Source organism: Caenorhabditis elegans, chromosome III (genome assembly GCF_000002985.6).
Source record: "Caenorhabditis elegans chromosome III".
In the NCBI taxonomy this organism is placed as follows: Eukaryota; Metazoa; Nematoda; class Chromadorea; order Rhabditida; family Rhabditidae; genus Caenorhabditis; species Caenorhabditis elegans.
This window is the reverse complement of record NC_003281.10, coordinates 1,443,828-1,457,346: the sequence shown is the minus strand read 5'-3', so window position 1 is coordinate 1,457,346 and position 13,519 is coordinate 1,443,828. Positions and strand designations below refer to the sequence as shown.

At 34.5% G+C, this 13,519-nt stretch overlaps 1 protein-coding gene across 2 annotated transcripts; it reads left to right on the top strand.

The window, feature by feature from the left end:
* The first annotated feature begins 1,572 nt into the window (after positions 1–1,572).
* Y82E9BR.17 (C2H2-type domain-containing protein) lies at positions 1,573–9,853 on the top strand. Of its 2 annotated transcripts, NM_001027791.5 has the most exons (15): positions 1,573–1,661; positions 2,639–2,716; positions 2,765–2,858; positions 2,946–3,121; positions 4,174–4,301; positions 4,869–4,908; positions 5,198–5,253; positions 5,299–5,427; positions 6,418–6,490; positions 6,535–6,594; positions 6,645–6,714; positions 6,875–6,951; positions 6,997–7,229; positions 7,274–7,372; positions 9,672–9,853. In NM_001027791.5, the coding sequence occupies exons 1-15, from the start codon at positions 1,590–1,592 to the stop codon at positions 9,739–9,741; spliced, it is 1,455 nt and encodes a 484-aa protein (NP_001022962.2). In that variant the 5' UTR covers positions 1,573–1,589; the 3' UTR covers positions 9,742–9,853. The 2 variants fall into 2 exon arrangements, with proteins under 2 accessions (NP_001022962.2, NP_001380024.1); NM_001393281.1 differs by having other exon boundaries at positions 6,875–7,229; positions 9,672–9,847.
* The last annotated feature ends 3,666 nt before the right edge of the window (positions 9,854–13,519 follow it).

Sequence of the window (13,519 nt, the reverse complement as noted above, 5' to 3'; positions counted from 1 at the left end):
GCCTAAACCTAAACCTATTTTTCAGAAAACCAATTCCAATCGAATATCTCGCAATTGTGGACATTGAAACATTGTTCTCAAAAACAGTCAACTAACAAAATGTTGGCCATGATTTTGTTCACATTGCCTGCTGTTTTATTTCACAAAAATTGCCTTGAAAAACGTTACAGCGGCAGACATCTGGCGGGTTTTTTTGATCTTAACTCTGAATTGAACATTCCAGACTTTTGTTAATTGTATTTCATAAGATAAAGGTCAAACTTTTGAATGTTGCGTAATATCTCTTACTGCATTGAGCAGGGTCAACTCGCCCAGAATGGTTATTCTGACCAACCTCCATCATTGCACAACACACTTTATTCCGTCTATTTATTACCATTCGGTTTATATCGACTGTCTCTGAGCAGCAAAATCTAGATTTTCGATCTTTTTTATTCTTAATCAATTCAAATTCAAAGTAGATAACAATTGCACAGCTCTCTAGAAACATATCTCTGTTAAAATAACTCTTTTCTCGGCGAAAAAATCCTTTAAATGATTTTTTTAGGAAGCAATTAGAAATAACTGTGTTAACACGTTAACTGTGTTAACTGTTTTAACCAAATTAAAAACGTTTCGCAAACATTAAATAAATTATTTCTTTGTATTATTTCGTGTCAGTAGACAGATATTGTGATATTGTAGGGATGAGTCCTACTAAGATGGCAACTTCCTAATATTTGTATTTTAAAATCAACATGCTAATACATATATAGAAATCGTGAAATTTGATTGTATTTTCATATTTGAAAGCTGCCATCTGAACTAAAAATTTTGTGGGTATAGTGCGCATTGTTTGGTTTTTTTCTATTTCGAGTTATTAAAAAAGGTTCGTGAGATTCAGGGGTGAGCCCAAATCAGATGGTGATCACATAACTCTCACAGCTCTAAAGAGAAAAGAGACACAGCGATCCTATCTGTCCGTTACGTAATACCCCTTTCTGCGTTATGTAGGGGTCAGCATGTACAGATGGCTCAACATCCACCATCGTGCATCGCAAAACACTCTCCATTCTCTCTACTGATCGCTCTCCACTTACCATTTGTTAAATATCGATTGTCTTTGAGCGGCAACATCTAGATTTTTAACCCTTTTTTATTTTGATGTATATATTTAAATTTTATATAAGTCGGATTAGATATCAACTGCACAGCACTCTAGAAACAGATCTTGGATCATTTCTTAGCCAAAAATTCCTAAAAAATTGCAACGAATTTTTGGTTCTATAGCAGGTGTGCGCACTTTTTGTTTTTTTTTTTGCTATTTCGAGATATTAGAATGGATGAGTCTAAATGAGATGGTAATCTCATACCTCTCACAGCTTTAAAGAAAAAAGAAATACAGCTAGCCTATTTGTTCGTGACGTAATACCCTCCTTGTGTAGAGGTCAGCAGGCACAGAAGGCTCCACCTCCGCCATCACGCATTGCACAACACCCTCCATTCTCTTTATTTATTACCAATATCAACTGTCTTTGAGCATCGACATCCATTTTTTTTAATTCGTGTTTAACTTCACTTCATTAAATTACATTTCAGAAAGTTTCGAAATGGTGCTCTCCGTCGAAGAATCGAAGCAAATCGCGATTCATTTTGCTTCGTTGGAAGATAATGTTAAAGCGGTTAGTTTTAGAAAGTTTATGAGAATTTTCAAATTTAATTCAAGTGTCGAGTTTACTGATCCACGTTGTTTTGGTCCGAGAAATGTTTTTTAGAGCGACTATTAAATACCGTACTTCCTCTATTAGTCTTGCCCTCTTCGGAACAAGGCCGTCAAACAAAAATTTACATAACCAATAGCTTCACAAACAACTATAAAATTCTATAGGTTTGGTACTGTAATTGTGCCTGGTTGAAATTTTATCAACTAGTCTTTTACTTTTAAAACTTATTGCAAAAACCTGAGTTGAATGATTTGTGTCAACAATTTATTGAACAAATGGACTATTTTCAAAAATTTCACCATGCACCCTCTAATTGTAAGAGTCTTGTTGTCAATCAGTCACACTTTGATAAAAAATTTGAAAACTTGAAACAAAAATTCTTTAAATATAATTTTATCTCAAGATTATTCTTACATTGATTTGCTACATGGTCTAGCTATTAAAACTAATTTGCCACTTGCGTCGTAAACCGACACGGTTGCTGAGCGCCAGATCTATTAAACATTATTCTTGTATGCAAGTCTAGTAGAGATAAAATGCCAACCAGTGCTGTGCGGCTCTTGAAAAAACTCGGCTCTCGACGCGAGCCGAGAGCCGAGAGCCGAGTTCAAATTTGGTGTTGGCTCTCGGCTCTCGCCAAGAGCCGAGTCTCATCATTCTATTCGGCTCTCGGCTTTTGCCGAGATCCGAGAGCCGTACAGCACTGATGCTAACTGACTATCTATAAAATAAAACACAGAAACCGACAACATCATTTGAGAAACGTGGTAGTAACATACTTTAACTTTGAGGTGAACAAATTCTCTTACTGTATGTCAGAAACTGAATATGACCAAGGAAAAGCTAAATTTGGTGAAATTCAAAGTGAATGAGAAGGCATCAAAAATTATATGCAGCGAAAAAGGAAAACATAGGCGAAACAGCTCAATTTACAGGTCTCGCCACATCGCAATGAATTTCTTGCTGTTATTAAAGCTTTCTCAAATGGGGTGTATCTACCATTATGGTTTGAGGTAATGAGCCAAATAGTAAAACTTACACAATAAATATCAATATTCTAGACACTGTACACGCACGAATTTCGACGCATTGGAAAAGTGATAGCCGATGCAAGTGGGGAAGACATTCAGCTGCCGGTTGCTGATGACGTCATTGGTTGGTTGATAGAACCTACTTATTGTCTTTGCAAAACTTAACAAGCTTTTGTGCTTTTTGCTTTCAACCCAGTTAAAACTTTTGCAGAGTCCTCCAGTCGTCCAATAGTTTATTTGAATGAGACGTGCCGACGAGTTTTTGAAATCTGTTTAAGCATCCAATTTCTAACTCCTCACCTCGCAGACATCAAGCAGATTCTCGGAAATTTCTGGAAAACTTATTCCGAACCCCGTATTGCAGAGGAGGTTTTGAATACAATTGAGGTAAGTTTTTTTTTAAAAGTCAATGTCTTCTACAGTTGACCTCATTTTTTGAGTTGAGAACTATTAGGGTGTTCGTTAAGTTTTTTTCCTTTCTCAGTGTTTTCTTTAATGTTTTTTCGTGATGGCATAGTAGTCAGTGAGTAATGTTAAACTTATTAATATCGGTCGATTCATATGCTTTCGAGTGGTCGTTCGAGTTTGCGTGCTTCTTGGAGTTGTAGCTTTTGAACGGTGAAAGGTATCAAAAAATGTCTACATTTAAGTTATTCATTTTTAATTGCTTAACATTTTACAGTCTTTTGTAAATTGATATCTTTCACGTAGTCCAATATAGACCCTTCTGAAGAAAAAATGCTAATTTTTCCGACTACTTTTCACTAATTTTCCATATTTTATGATGTCAAAGAGGGCTTTTGTTTCCCAATATTTTAAATTTGAGTTATTCTAACAGAATAAGAATCGACCGATATTTTTAAGATTTACGTTACTAACTAACAACTATGCATCACAAAAAAACAAACAAACAAACCTAATAGGTATATGAAGTGAATAATATTTTTGAAAAGCTGGTTTTTTAATACTTCTAAACTTTTTTGGCGAAAATTCTTTTTTTTTTGACTTTAAAAGAAGTCTGCATAAAAGTTTATAGGTTTGTATTTTATGAATTTTGGAATTTGTAGCAAACTCTCCAGGAGTTGCTACAAATTAAAACGTGCTGACTTTTCCAAACTTTCCAAAGTTCTCCAGGTTTCGAGAGCTTTTATAAAACATTCAGAAAACACGAAATAATTTATTTTTACAGGCAAATATATATTTTGACTGGCATTTTGAAGAAAACCTTTTAAATCAGTCCCCCAAAAAGTTTAGGAAAAAACGGTTAACAGGAAAGATGTGCGGCAAACGCCTGAAAAAAATTTCAAATCGACTTTGTGTCTAGTTTAAAGGTCTTTCGCAGCTTATTTTTTGTGATAACCAAAGGATAACCAAAAAATTGAAATGTTCTCTTCTAAAAGACATTGGAAAGTGCATAATAAATATTGTTTTTTTTTCAGCGATTCTGCGTCATCACCATGGGGAGATATGTTAGAAAGATATTATGTTACATGAATGTAAAATTGGATTGGTTCGATTTTCACTTCGATTTCACGTCGCAACCATCTCGTGAATTGTTGAAAACTGGGTATTTTCTAGATTTTAAACCAATCAAAGCACACATTTGACAATTATTTGCGAAAATTCAAAATATTTATAAGAAAAGAACAAGCAAAAAAGTGTCAAATTTATACGTTCAATTTAAAAATACAATAGGAACATGTTAATCACTTTAATAGATGCAATTTGTACTATCTCACAAATCTATCTATTTGGGGTGGCAATAAACCCTGTCAACAACCATAACTTTTGTCGTGGCGTATCGAATTTTTTGAAAACGTATCGTGGGATAGTCTTCCCACTTGCAAGACTATTCGGGAGTGCAATACTAATTTTAGAACTTTTTTCTGATTTATTTGGAAATTAAAAAATTTTTATTGTAATTGCAATAAAAGGTTCAGTAACTTCACTTGCATAGAAATTCGGTCAAAAATTGTTGCAAAATAGGCGAAAAATGTATAAAAAAAACAAGTAGACACAAGACTATTCGGGAGTGCAGCACTAATTTTCGGAGGTTGTTCAAGGTGCAAGTCTAGTAGGAGACCATACTAATAGAAGAAATATGGTAAACGGCTTTTAATTTATATTCTTTCAGTGTTAAACGACGTAAAAATCTGCGATGGGCAGGTGTACAGGTTTGTAGCTTTCTTTTCAAAACAAACAATACGGTTCCAAGGGTAAAACAAACTGGCAACACAATAGTTCTTTTTTATCAATTGAACACTCGTTGTTCGGTCATTACGGTCCAATTTTTCATAATTTAATGCAACGTGTCAAATCGACTCTCCTTCACCTCCATTACGCTGTTTAGGTGTTTATTTAGTTGAAACTAGTGTTTTTGAGTATATTTATTCGTTTGCCAAAATCGATTACGCCTGTTACCCACCAGTCTTTCAATATGAATAACAATACACACTTTTGCAGGAAAGAGAAGTGCCCGCTCTTACATCAACAGGATTGGTACTTCCTAAGTGCACAAAGTATGTTGTATTCTTTTTTGAATTTTCGATTATCAATTTTTATAGAAATCCAAACGATGAAGGTTTTACTTTTCATTGTGATCTATGTTCGTTCGGCACCAACTGCAACATACAATTTTTAAACGTTCATTTCTATTTCGAGCATGTGAGGAAAGAAAAGAGCAATGCGGATCTGTGAGTGGCATTTGAATGCAAAATGAAAATTCGTTAGGATTTTGGGTACTTGTGTATTAAAAAAAATTGGATATTCATTCATTTGTCAATTTTAATTAAATGTGATCTGATTTATTACTCTTTAGGCTAAGAAAGGGTTATTTCCTAAGCCTAAAATACAAAAAAAAACTGCACACGTTTTCATTTTTCATAACTTCAAAATGTTCATCTAAAAATATGCGCCTATAATACACAAAAACCGGGTTTTGTTTTCTACAGAACTTTTTGTTTCCAGTTTTTGGACTATACTCTTCGCGATCTGAAAAAGGGTACATCTGACTGTAATCTTAAAAACTAGCACGGAACCCCTTTTTGGTACAATTAAACCAAAAAGTTAGTTTTTAGAAAACTTTACTTAATCAAGTTTTTTAAATTTAATACTGAAATTTCCTTAATCTATTTTTAGTTTTTCAGAAAATCTAGCACGTTTAAAGCACGATTCTGATAGTTAGCTAATTCTGATTCTAAATAATTTCGGTAAATTTTTCAAACAAAAAAAACCGAAAAAATTGTAAAATGAGATATTTTGCATGTTTTCTGTATTAAGAGAAATATTAAAATCTCTCACTGATGTGAGAATTTCACAATTTTGAAATAAACGTTATGTGCTTTCACGGGGTTTTGGCGCCAAAACCTCATTGAATTTTTTGCGCTCCATTGACAATCGCCTGCCGGACAAAAAGTGGCTTCACATGGATCAATACATTTAGTCTTACAACTGGAATCAAGCCGTGACGCAACACGCAACGCGCCGTAAATCTACCCGAATATGACCGAGTTAAAATGACCTAATTCGGCAAACCCTTACATTTCTAAATAAAAAAGTTTGAAAACTGTTTTTCAAACTGTAATATCTCAAAGAAATACTATAAATTTTTTTTGGAATTTTACTTTAAAAAAAATTTATTTAAATTTTTGTCAGTCAGATTCTGAAGTTACATTGGTTTTCAGAGAATCTGCCCATCAAGCACGCTTCACCATACTAGCTGAAAAGCTCACCAAGCTAGCTGACCGCCTCAACCAGGTAATTTATTGACCCAAACACTGAAAATATCAAATCAAATACAGATCGAACCGTTCTTCGAAGAATTGAAACGCTACAATGGTTTGAACTTTTGGTATTTAGAGGTATGTGAAATGTATTCTGGAAATGAGTTATAATAGTTGTCATCTTTCAGATGCTGTACAGTTACGACATTAACTCTCTTGCAAAGATGGCACGCGCAAAAGCTGGAATACAGTCAGAAGGTAAGAAAATTGAGGATCTCCCGAAGTTCAAAAATGGAACAGCATTAATGTTGTTCTATTTGTGTTTTGTATGAGTTGAAAGATGGGTTTATAGACTTGAATTGATCCGAATTTAGATATGTTTTATTTGAATAATATTGGTTTCTAATTTTAATTTCAGAAAATCCTATGCTGCCTCTTTCAAGCGCGAGAAAAGTCGCCGAACATCTATTCGACATTCAACATAATATTATTCAAGTAATAGTTCTTACTATTTGTTTCAGCCTTAAACTCTGATTTTAGATAGAAACATGCTTCTTCGAACTCCATTTGATCATTCAATCCACTTCGGATCACCACAAACAGCTTTGTGAAACAATTTTCACAAATTTCAATTATATGTCAAACTATGATAACCGCTTTGTCGATCTAGGAACGTTTTTCTTACAATCTAATGGGATTTGCGTAGAACAGTTCAAAATGAAAAACGGGTGTGTCATTGATAAAGAAGGTTTGGAACAAGCAAAAGATAACGGGTAATAAAGAAATTCAGATACACAGAATTTAAAAAATCTTACAGATTCCAAATTGTATGTACTAAATGCGCGTTCAAGTGCATCACAGTTACATCTTTTAACCTTCATTTCTATTTCAAACATGCCGATTGGGACAATGATCAGTAAGCTATTTTCTCGTTGGAAATCTAAAATGTTTGAAGGTGGAGTAGCGCAAGGGTGCTGACCATGCCCTGACCTGAGCAAAAGTTTTCTGAAACTTCTCAAAAATGGTATTATGATACGGTTATATCTTTCGTCGATCAAAAAAAATTCGTCGAACTTTGTGGTTTACATATGTTTTAAGTATTGATAGTCAAACATTGGAAGGGTTCGGTGCTTTAGATTTCTAAACCAGTGGCTGAAAGTCAGTAATTACCTCTTCTTAATTAAAAAGAACATTTCAAAATGCTTTTGAACAGTGATATTTGTTTTTTTTTGGCACCATACGATTGATTTTTGGAAATTCCCCAACTGGCACTACCCCAACTTTAACTAGCGTACTTCCTCTGATATTATCATGAAGATATCTTTTTCCGTAATTTCTAAAACGATAATTAAATATGCTGAACATTTTTTTTACATTCCTTTTTTGTTCCGATGTGCTGTTATCCATCATTATTGAAAAATTGGAATATACAGGGTGGTTCATAATTATGGTGACAACTTCTCGCGACTTTAAAATTTGATAAAACTTTCAAAATATTGTTAAACCACACAGGTTTCATTCACAATTTTCTAGAGAACAAAAAATGATATTAAACTTCGAAAATATCTACCTGTGCGATACGGCAGACCCCCTGAAGAAAAGAAAAAATTGTCATTGGCACGCTAGTTGCATATATTTTGCTTTCACAGGTTCTTTCTAGCTTCTCCTGCAGATAAGATAAGTCTTAATACACATTTCGAGTTGTTTAAAATTGGAGAATGCGTTTTTAGTACAATTAATGTAGTTGCGAATCTCGCGCCTCTGTGGTGGATGGTTAAATGAAGTTGAATTATGAACATTGTGATGTCTGACGTTCAACTCGTCATGGCACTCACGAGAAAAACATTTGTTTTGAAAATAATTGCATATTATCCTACTAATCTTTTTCTCAATTTATTTGGCAGAAGCTAGAAATTAATAAAACACATACCGCAGCAGTTGAAAATTATAGAAATATATTTTCTGTTTCCAAAATAATAGATTAACTGTAAAATAAAACCGTTTCAAAATTCCCACGATCAAAAATATGCTGCGTACCAAAAAGACGTCAGCATGAGAGGGTGCGTTACTTTGACTGAGCTACTCCGATTCCGTTGTTTGATAAATATAGAAGTTTCTTATGTTGCATAAAAGGAAATTAATTCCTCTATTGCTTCAATACAAAACTGTAGAATTTAAACCATTAAATTTCCCAAAAACAAGCCGCCAATGAGCGCGTCACGTGTCACCATAATTATGGACCACCCTGTACAGTCGCGCTCCAGAACGATCGCTCCGTGAACACTGCAATTCTGCAGTCAGGATCCGGTTTGCAAGCTTGAGACCAGGGCTGTGCGGCAAATCTCAAAATTTGCCGTACTTGACGTACTCCAAAAAATTGGATACTTTTTGATGTTTTTTGTGCACCAAAACTACTGATTTCTGAACAGACACCTGGTTTTTGAATAAGTTCCGTGTAGTGTGTCTACTTAAGCATTAAAATTACTCAATTTTGTGTCATTTTACTGAATTGCTGGGGAAAAAATCAATAGTTTTGGTCAAAATTGTACTGCCAAACTTTTGATGTTTGCGGCAAATTTCAAAATTTGCCGAGCTCGGCAAATTTGCCGCACAACCCTGTTCGGGACGGCATTTTTTCAGTGTTTTGTTTTTTATACTGTTTAATTTCTTAATTATTAATGTAATAGAAGACTGAAAACTGCGTTCCGGGCAAACCAACATTCTGTGGAATTACAATGTTCATGGAGCGATTGCTTTAGCGCGACTGTAAATATATACATACCATATTTCCTCTATTAGTCTTGCATGCAAGACTAATTTTCAATCGACCCGTCGGGGTGTAAGACTATTAGAGGCTGCAAGACTAATTTTCGAAGATCCAATAGCTTTGTAAAATTGGCCATTTATCTTCAAAAACTTGACTTGAAACATCCTAAATCATACATAATACATACTTTTCTATTGTTTTATTAATTAGTTAAACACTTTACAATTTAATTTAGCCAAAAAAATTATGAAATTGTTGAAGTTTTCATAAAATATTGCTGGGAAGGTAAAAAGAGGGGATGCAAGACTATTAGAATTTTCGATTGGTCCGTAGGGGTGCAAGACTAATAGAAAAAAATACGGTGACTGAAACTGTTAAAGCGAAGCAATGTAGGTACAACGCTAACTCAGTAAGTTATTGAGATAACTCCATTATTAACCTTTTCCAGAAAGCCACTTCCAATCGAAGATTTTGCAATTGTGGATGATATATTCGAGTCGTCGTTTGAAATAATTTAAGAAACTATACAACTGACGAAATAAATACAAATAACTATTTTTAACCATTATAATTATGCATTTTATGTTTATTCCTCAAATTAAACAACAAATAAATCGAAACAAATACCTTTTGCCTCTTTCCTCGTTGGGCAGGGGTTTACGTGTACAGAAGGGTTGCCTGACCCTAACAGAAGTTTCCGTGAATGATCGATTTTTTGCCTTCGATGCACCATGTCACCGCTGTGCTGTCAAAATTCGCATGTTACCTGGCAAGACGAACCGGCGGAGTTTTTGGGAAATTTTTTAAACTCGACGTGGAAAATCGATTATTTATCAACAAGGTTTCCAAAAAATTCACAGAAATCGATAATTCTCACTAGGCTTTCCATCCGGGCGAGGCGTGACGGGGCGCCCTTCGCCCGCCTCTTCCCCGCGCCCCCCTCACGCCCGCCCTGACACCCGGTATGCAATTTGTCGTCGCGGTGTTTGCAGAAATGAAACAAATTGGACGCGCATTTAGAACACTTTGCCATCACGTTATAATATTAAATTGTAATTTTGGCAATTATTTTTATTCAATAGTGGATTATTAATAGTGCAATGTTTAATTTTGAAAATGAATAATGTATAAATTTCTGAGTTCACGTTTTTTTGTTTCTTTTCACGGAGGCGTGTGTGGGGGGAAGAGGCGGGAAGGCGAGGGGAAGAGGGGAGGCGGGCGGGCGTGAGTCACGCCCCCGTGGAAAGCCTAATTCTCACTCGCCTTCGGCTCGTGAGAATCGATTTTCCCTGATTCTCACTGAACTGAAATAAAAAAAATTGATTAAAACGTAACGCATTTTTTAATATTACAGGTTTATGGTTTGGATTTGGGTGTATAGAATGGTGGTATATCCATTAGAAGCAATAAGTTTACAGGTTACAGGAGAAAGTAGGAGATTGAGCAAGTATAACATTGGGAGATATTAGAAAACAATAACGATATTACAGTATGAATTGATTATTTTGTTTCTTCGGGGGTTGGTAGCAGATACGGTGTCGAGTCCTTGAAATTGTGCAATCCTGGAGCTGCCGGCTTGTCCATCAGATAGCGTGCGAGTCTACCGTCGGACCTATATCTTCCTTTTTCCTTGTTTTCAATAAAATGAAGTTTTTGGATTTGAAGATCGTTGGCTCATCCTCTTCTCAAGGCATGATGTGAAAAGTCGACTCCGATCTTTTGTAGTGTTCTTTTAGCGATTGAATCAACAGCATTCGGTGTCAACTGATCTCGTTTTTTGCGCTCCGTTTTTTTACCTCCAAAATCTCCTCCTTTTTGGCTCAAGTCTGACCATTTCAGTTCTGCTGCTTCCTCAGCTCTCGTAGTCCATGCCACGAAAGAATTGTGAGGAGACCATCTCTTTCAGCTTTTTCGTCTTTTTTCTTCATATGATATATTTTTCAATGTCGTCGGTCCTCACTTGTTTTGGTTGCTTTCTCGAGATGGTTTCTTTTCTTCTGACGTACAGCGCTTCAAATCGGAAGAGATGTGACTAAAATTGTTTCGAATTTTTTTTTTGGAAACTTTTCATAATTTGATTGTTTTTTCAGTTTAGATGTTCTGAACACGAGTTGGAACAAAAACCTGAGGTATTGTAGAACTCGTAACACGGTGTGGAATTTTAAACAAAAATTCAAAAAAAGATGTTCCAAAATTTAATTTATTCTCACGCGAGAGGGTTGAATTTTGAAACTTCTTCTGTGTGCCTATGTTTTGTTTCAGCTCTTTTTCAGCTTTGATCCAGTTTTTTAAAGATTTTTTTTGGAAGTAAGCAAATTGAGTGTCGTTCCTGCGAATTTGTAAAAATAGAATCTAAAATATCTTTGCTCTATTTTAGAAAAACAGAGATGAAATATTGATAAAATGACAATCTTTCGACCTAAATATCTCGAAATTTCCTTAAATTTTTTTTCTTAAAATTCATCAGTGTATGAAATCGACAATTGTCTACAATTCTAGAGTAGTTAGAAATACGTGGCACCAATAGTTTTGGAGCAGTGCGTCGACAAAGTGGAGAAGATGTCTAAAAATAAGAGGTTTGTTCCAGATAAAGTGAACTGAATGGGTTACCCTTCAAGTTTTCTTTCTCAAACTTCATGATTATACTGAATTGACAATTGTCTACAATTCAAGTACATTTATGTATCATCCGGACCCGATTTCGACCATCGGAAAAACGTTCTGTTTGTTTTTGTTTTTGTTAACTTTGCAAAATAAGAGGTTATATTAAATAGGCAATTATCTACAATTCCTGTTTAAATATAAGTGTTTTTCATAAACAGTCGTGAAGGAGAGCAACTGCAAAGTTAACAAAAACAAAAACAAACAGAACGTTTTTCCGATGGTCGAAATCGGGTCCGGATGATACATAAATGTACTTGAATTGTAGACAATTGTCGATTTCATACACTGATGAATTTTAAGAAAAAAAATTTAGAGAGATTTTCGGCTAGGTCACTTTATCTGGAACAAATCACCTATTTTTAAGCATTTTCTCGACTTTGTCGACACACTGCTCCGGGAGTATGCATGACACGTATTTTTAAACATGCAAGAATTGTAGGAAATTGTCGATTTCATATTCTGATAAAGTTTAAAAGAAAAAATTTAAAGGAATTTCTAGCTAGGTCGCTTTAACTGGAACAAATCTCCTATTTTTAGGCCTAAACTCAACTTTGTCGGCGCACAGCACCGCAAATATGAATGCCACGTGTTTTTGAATATACTAAAATTGTAGCCAATTGTCGATTTAGTGTAATGAAAAAGTTTGAGAGAATAAATTTGAAGGGATTTCCAGCCAGCTCACTTTTGCTGAAATTGAAACCATATTTTTAGGTGCTTTTTTGAGAAAATTATGGTTTTTCTCGAAAACGAAGTCGGCAAGAGGGTATAAAAGTATATTAGAATTGTAGATCTCAATTTGATTAGTGTATTCGTGAAGTTTAAGAAAAAAAATTTAAGGAAATTTCGAGATATTTAGGTCGAAAGATTGTCATTTTATCAATATTTCATCTCTGTTTTTTTAAAATAGAGCAAAGATATTTTAGATTCTATTTTTACAAATTCGCAGGAACGACACTCAATTTGCTTACTTCCAAAAAAAATCTTTAAAAAACTGAATCAAAGCTGAAAAAGAGCTGAAACAAAACATAGGCACACAGAAGAAGTTTCAAAATTCAACCCTCTCGCGTGAGAATAAATTAAATTTTGGAACATCTTTTTTTGAATTTTTGTTAAAAATTCCACACCGTGGTAAGTTAAAAAATATATTTCCTTTGAATGCGTATTGGAAAAATTTTTATGGCAAAGTTGACTGTAACTATAAAAATTCCCAAAACAGTCAGTGGCCTAGAAAGCAAAAAAGTTCGGCCACCGAATTTATTTTTCGAATTTTCACGATTTTACTCCAATTTTGAAGATTTTCTGTAGGTTTCCACTAAATTTTTCAACAATTGTTTGACTGAAACTATAAAAATTCCCAAAACAGTCAGTGGCCTAGAAAGCAAAAAAGTTCGGCCACCGAATTTATTTTTCGAATTTTCACGATTTTACTCCAATTTTGGAGATTTTCTGTAGGTTTCCACTAAATTTTTCAACAATTGTTTGACTGAAACTATAAAAATTCCCAAAACAGTCAGTGGCCTAGAAAGCAAAAAAGTTCGGCCACCGAATTTATTTTTCGAATTTTCACGATTTTACTCCAATTTTGAAGATTTTCTGTTAGGTTTCACTAAATTTTTCCAAACATTTGTGCGA

Excerpts from the sequence above, each read along its gene's own strand:
- Y82E9BR.17 (NM_001027791.5), top strand. The coding sequence starts at position 1,590 with ATGGTGCTCTCCGTCGAAGAATCGAAGCAAATCGCGATTCATTTTGCT. Across the intron at positions 5,428-6,417 it reads GAAAAGAGCAATGCGGATCT|AGAATCTGCCCATCAAGCAC; the intron begins GTGAGTGGCATT and ends ATTGGTTTTCAG. Across the intron at positions 6,595-6,644 it reads TGAACTTTTGGTATTTAGAG|ATGCTGTACAGTTACGACAT; the intron begins GTATGTGAAATG and ends GTCATCTTTCAG.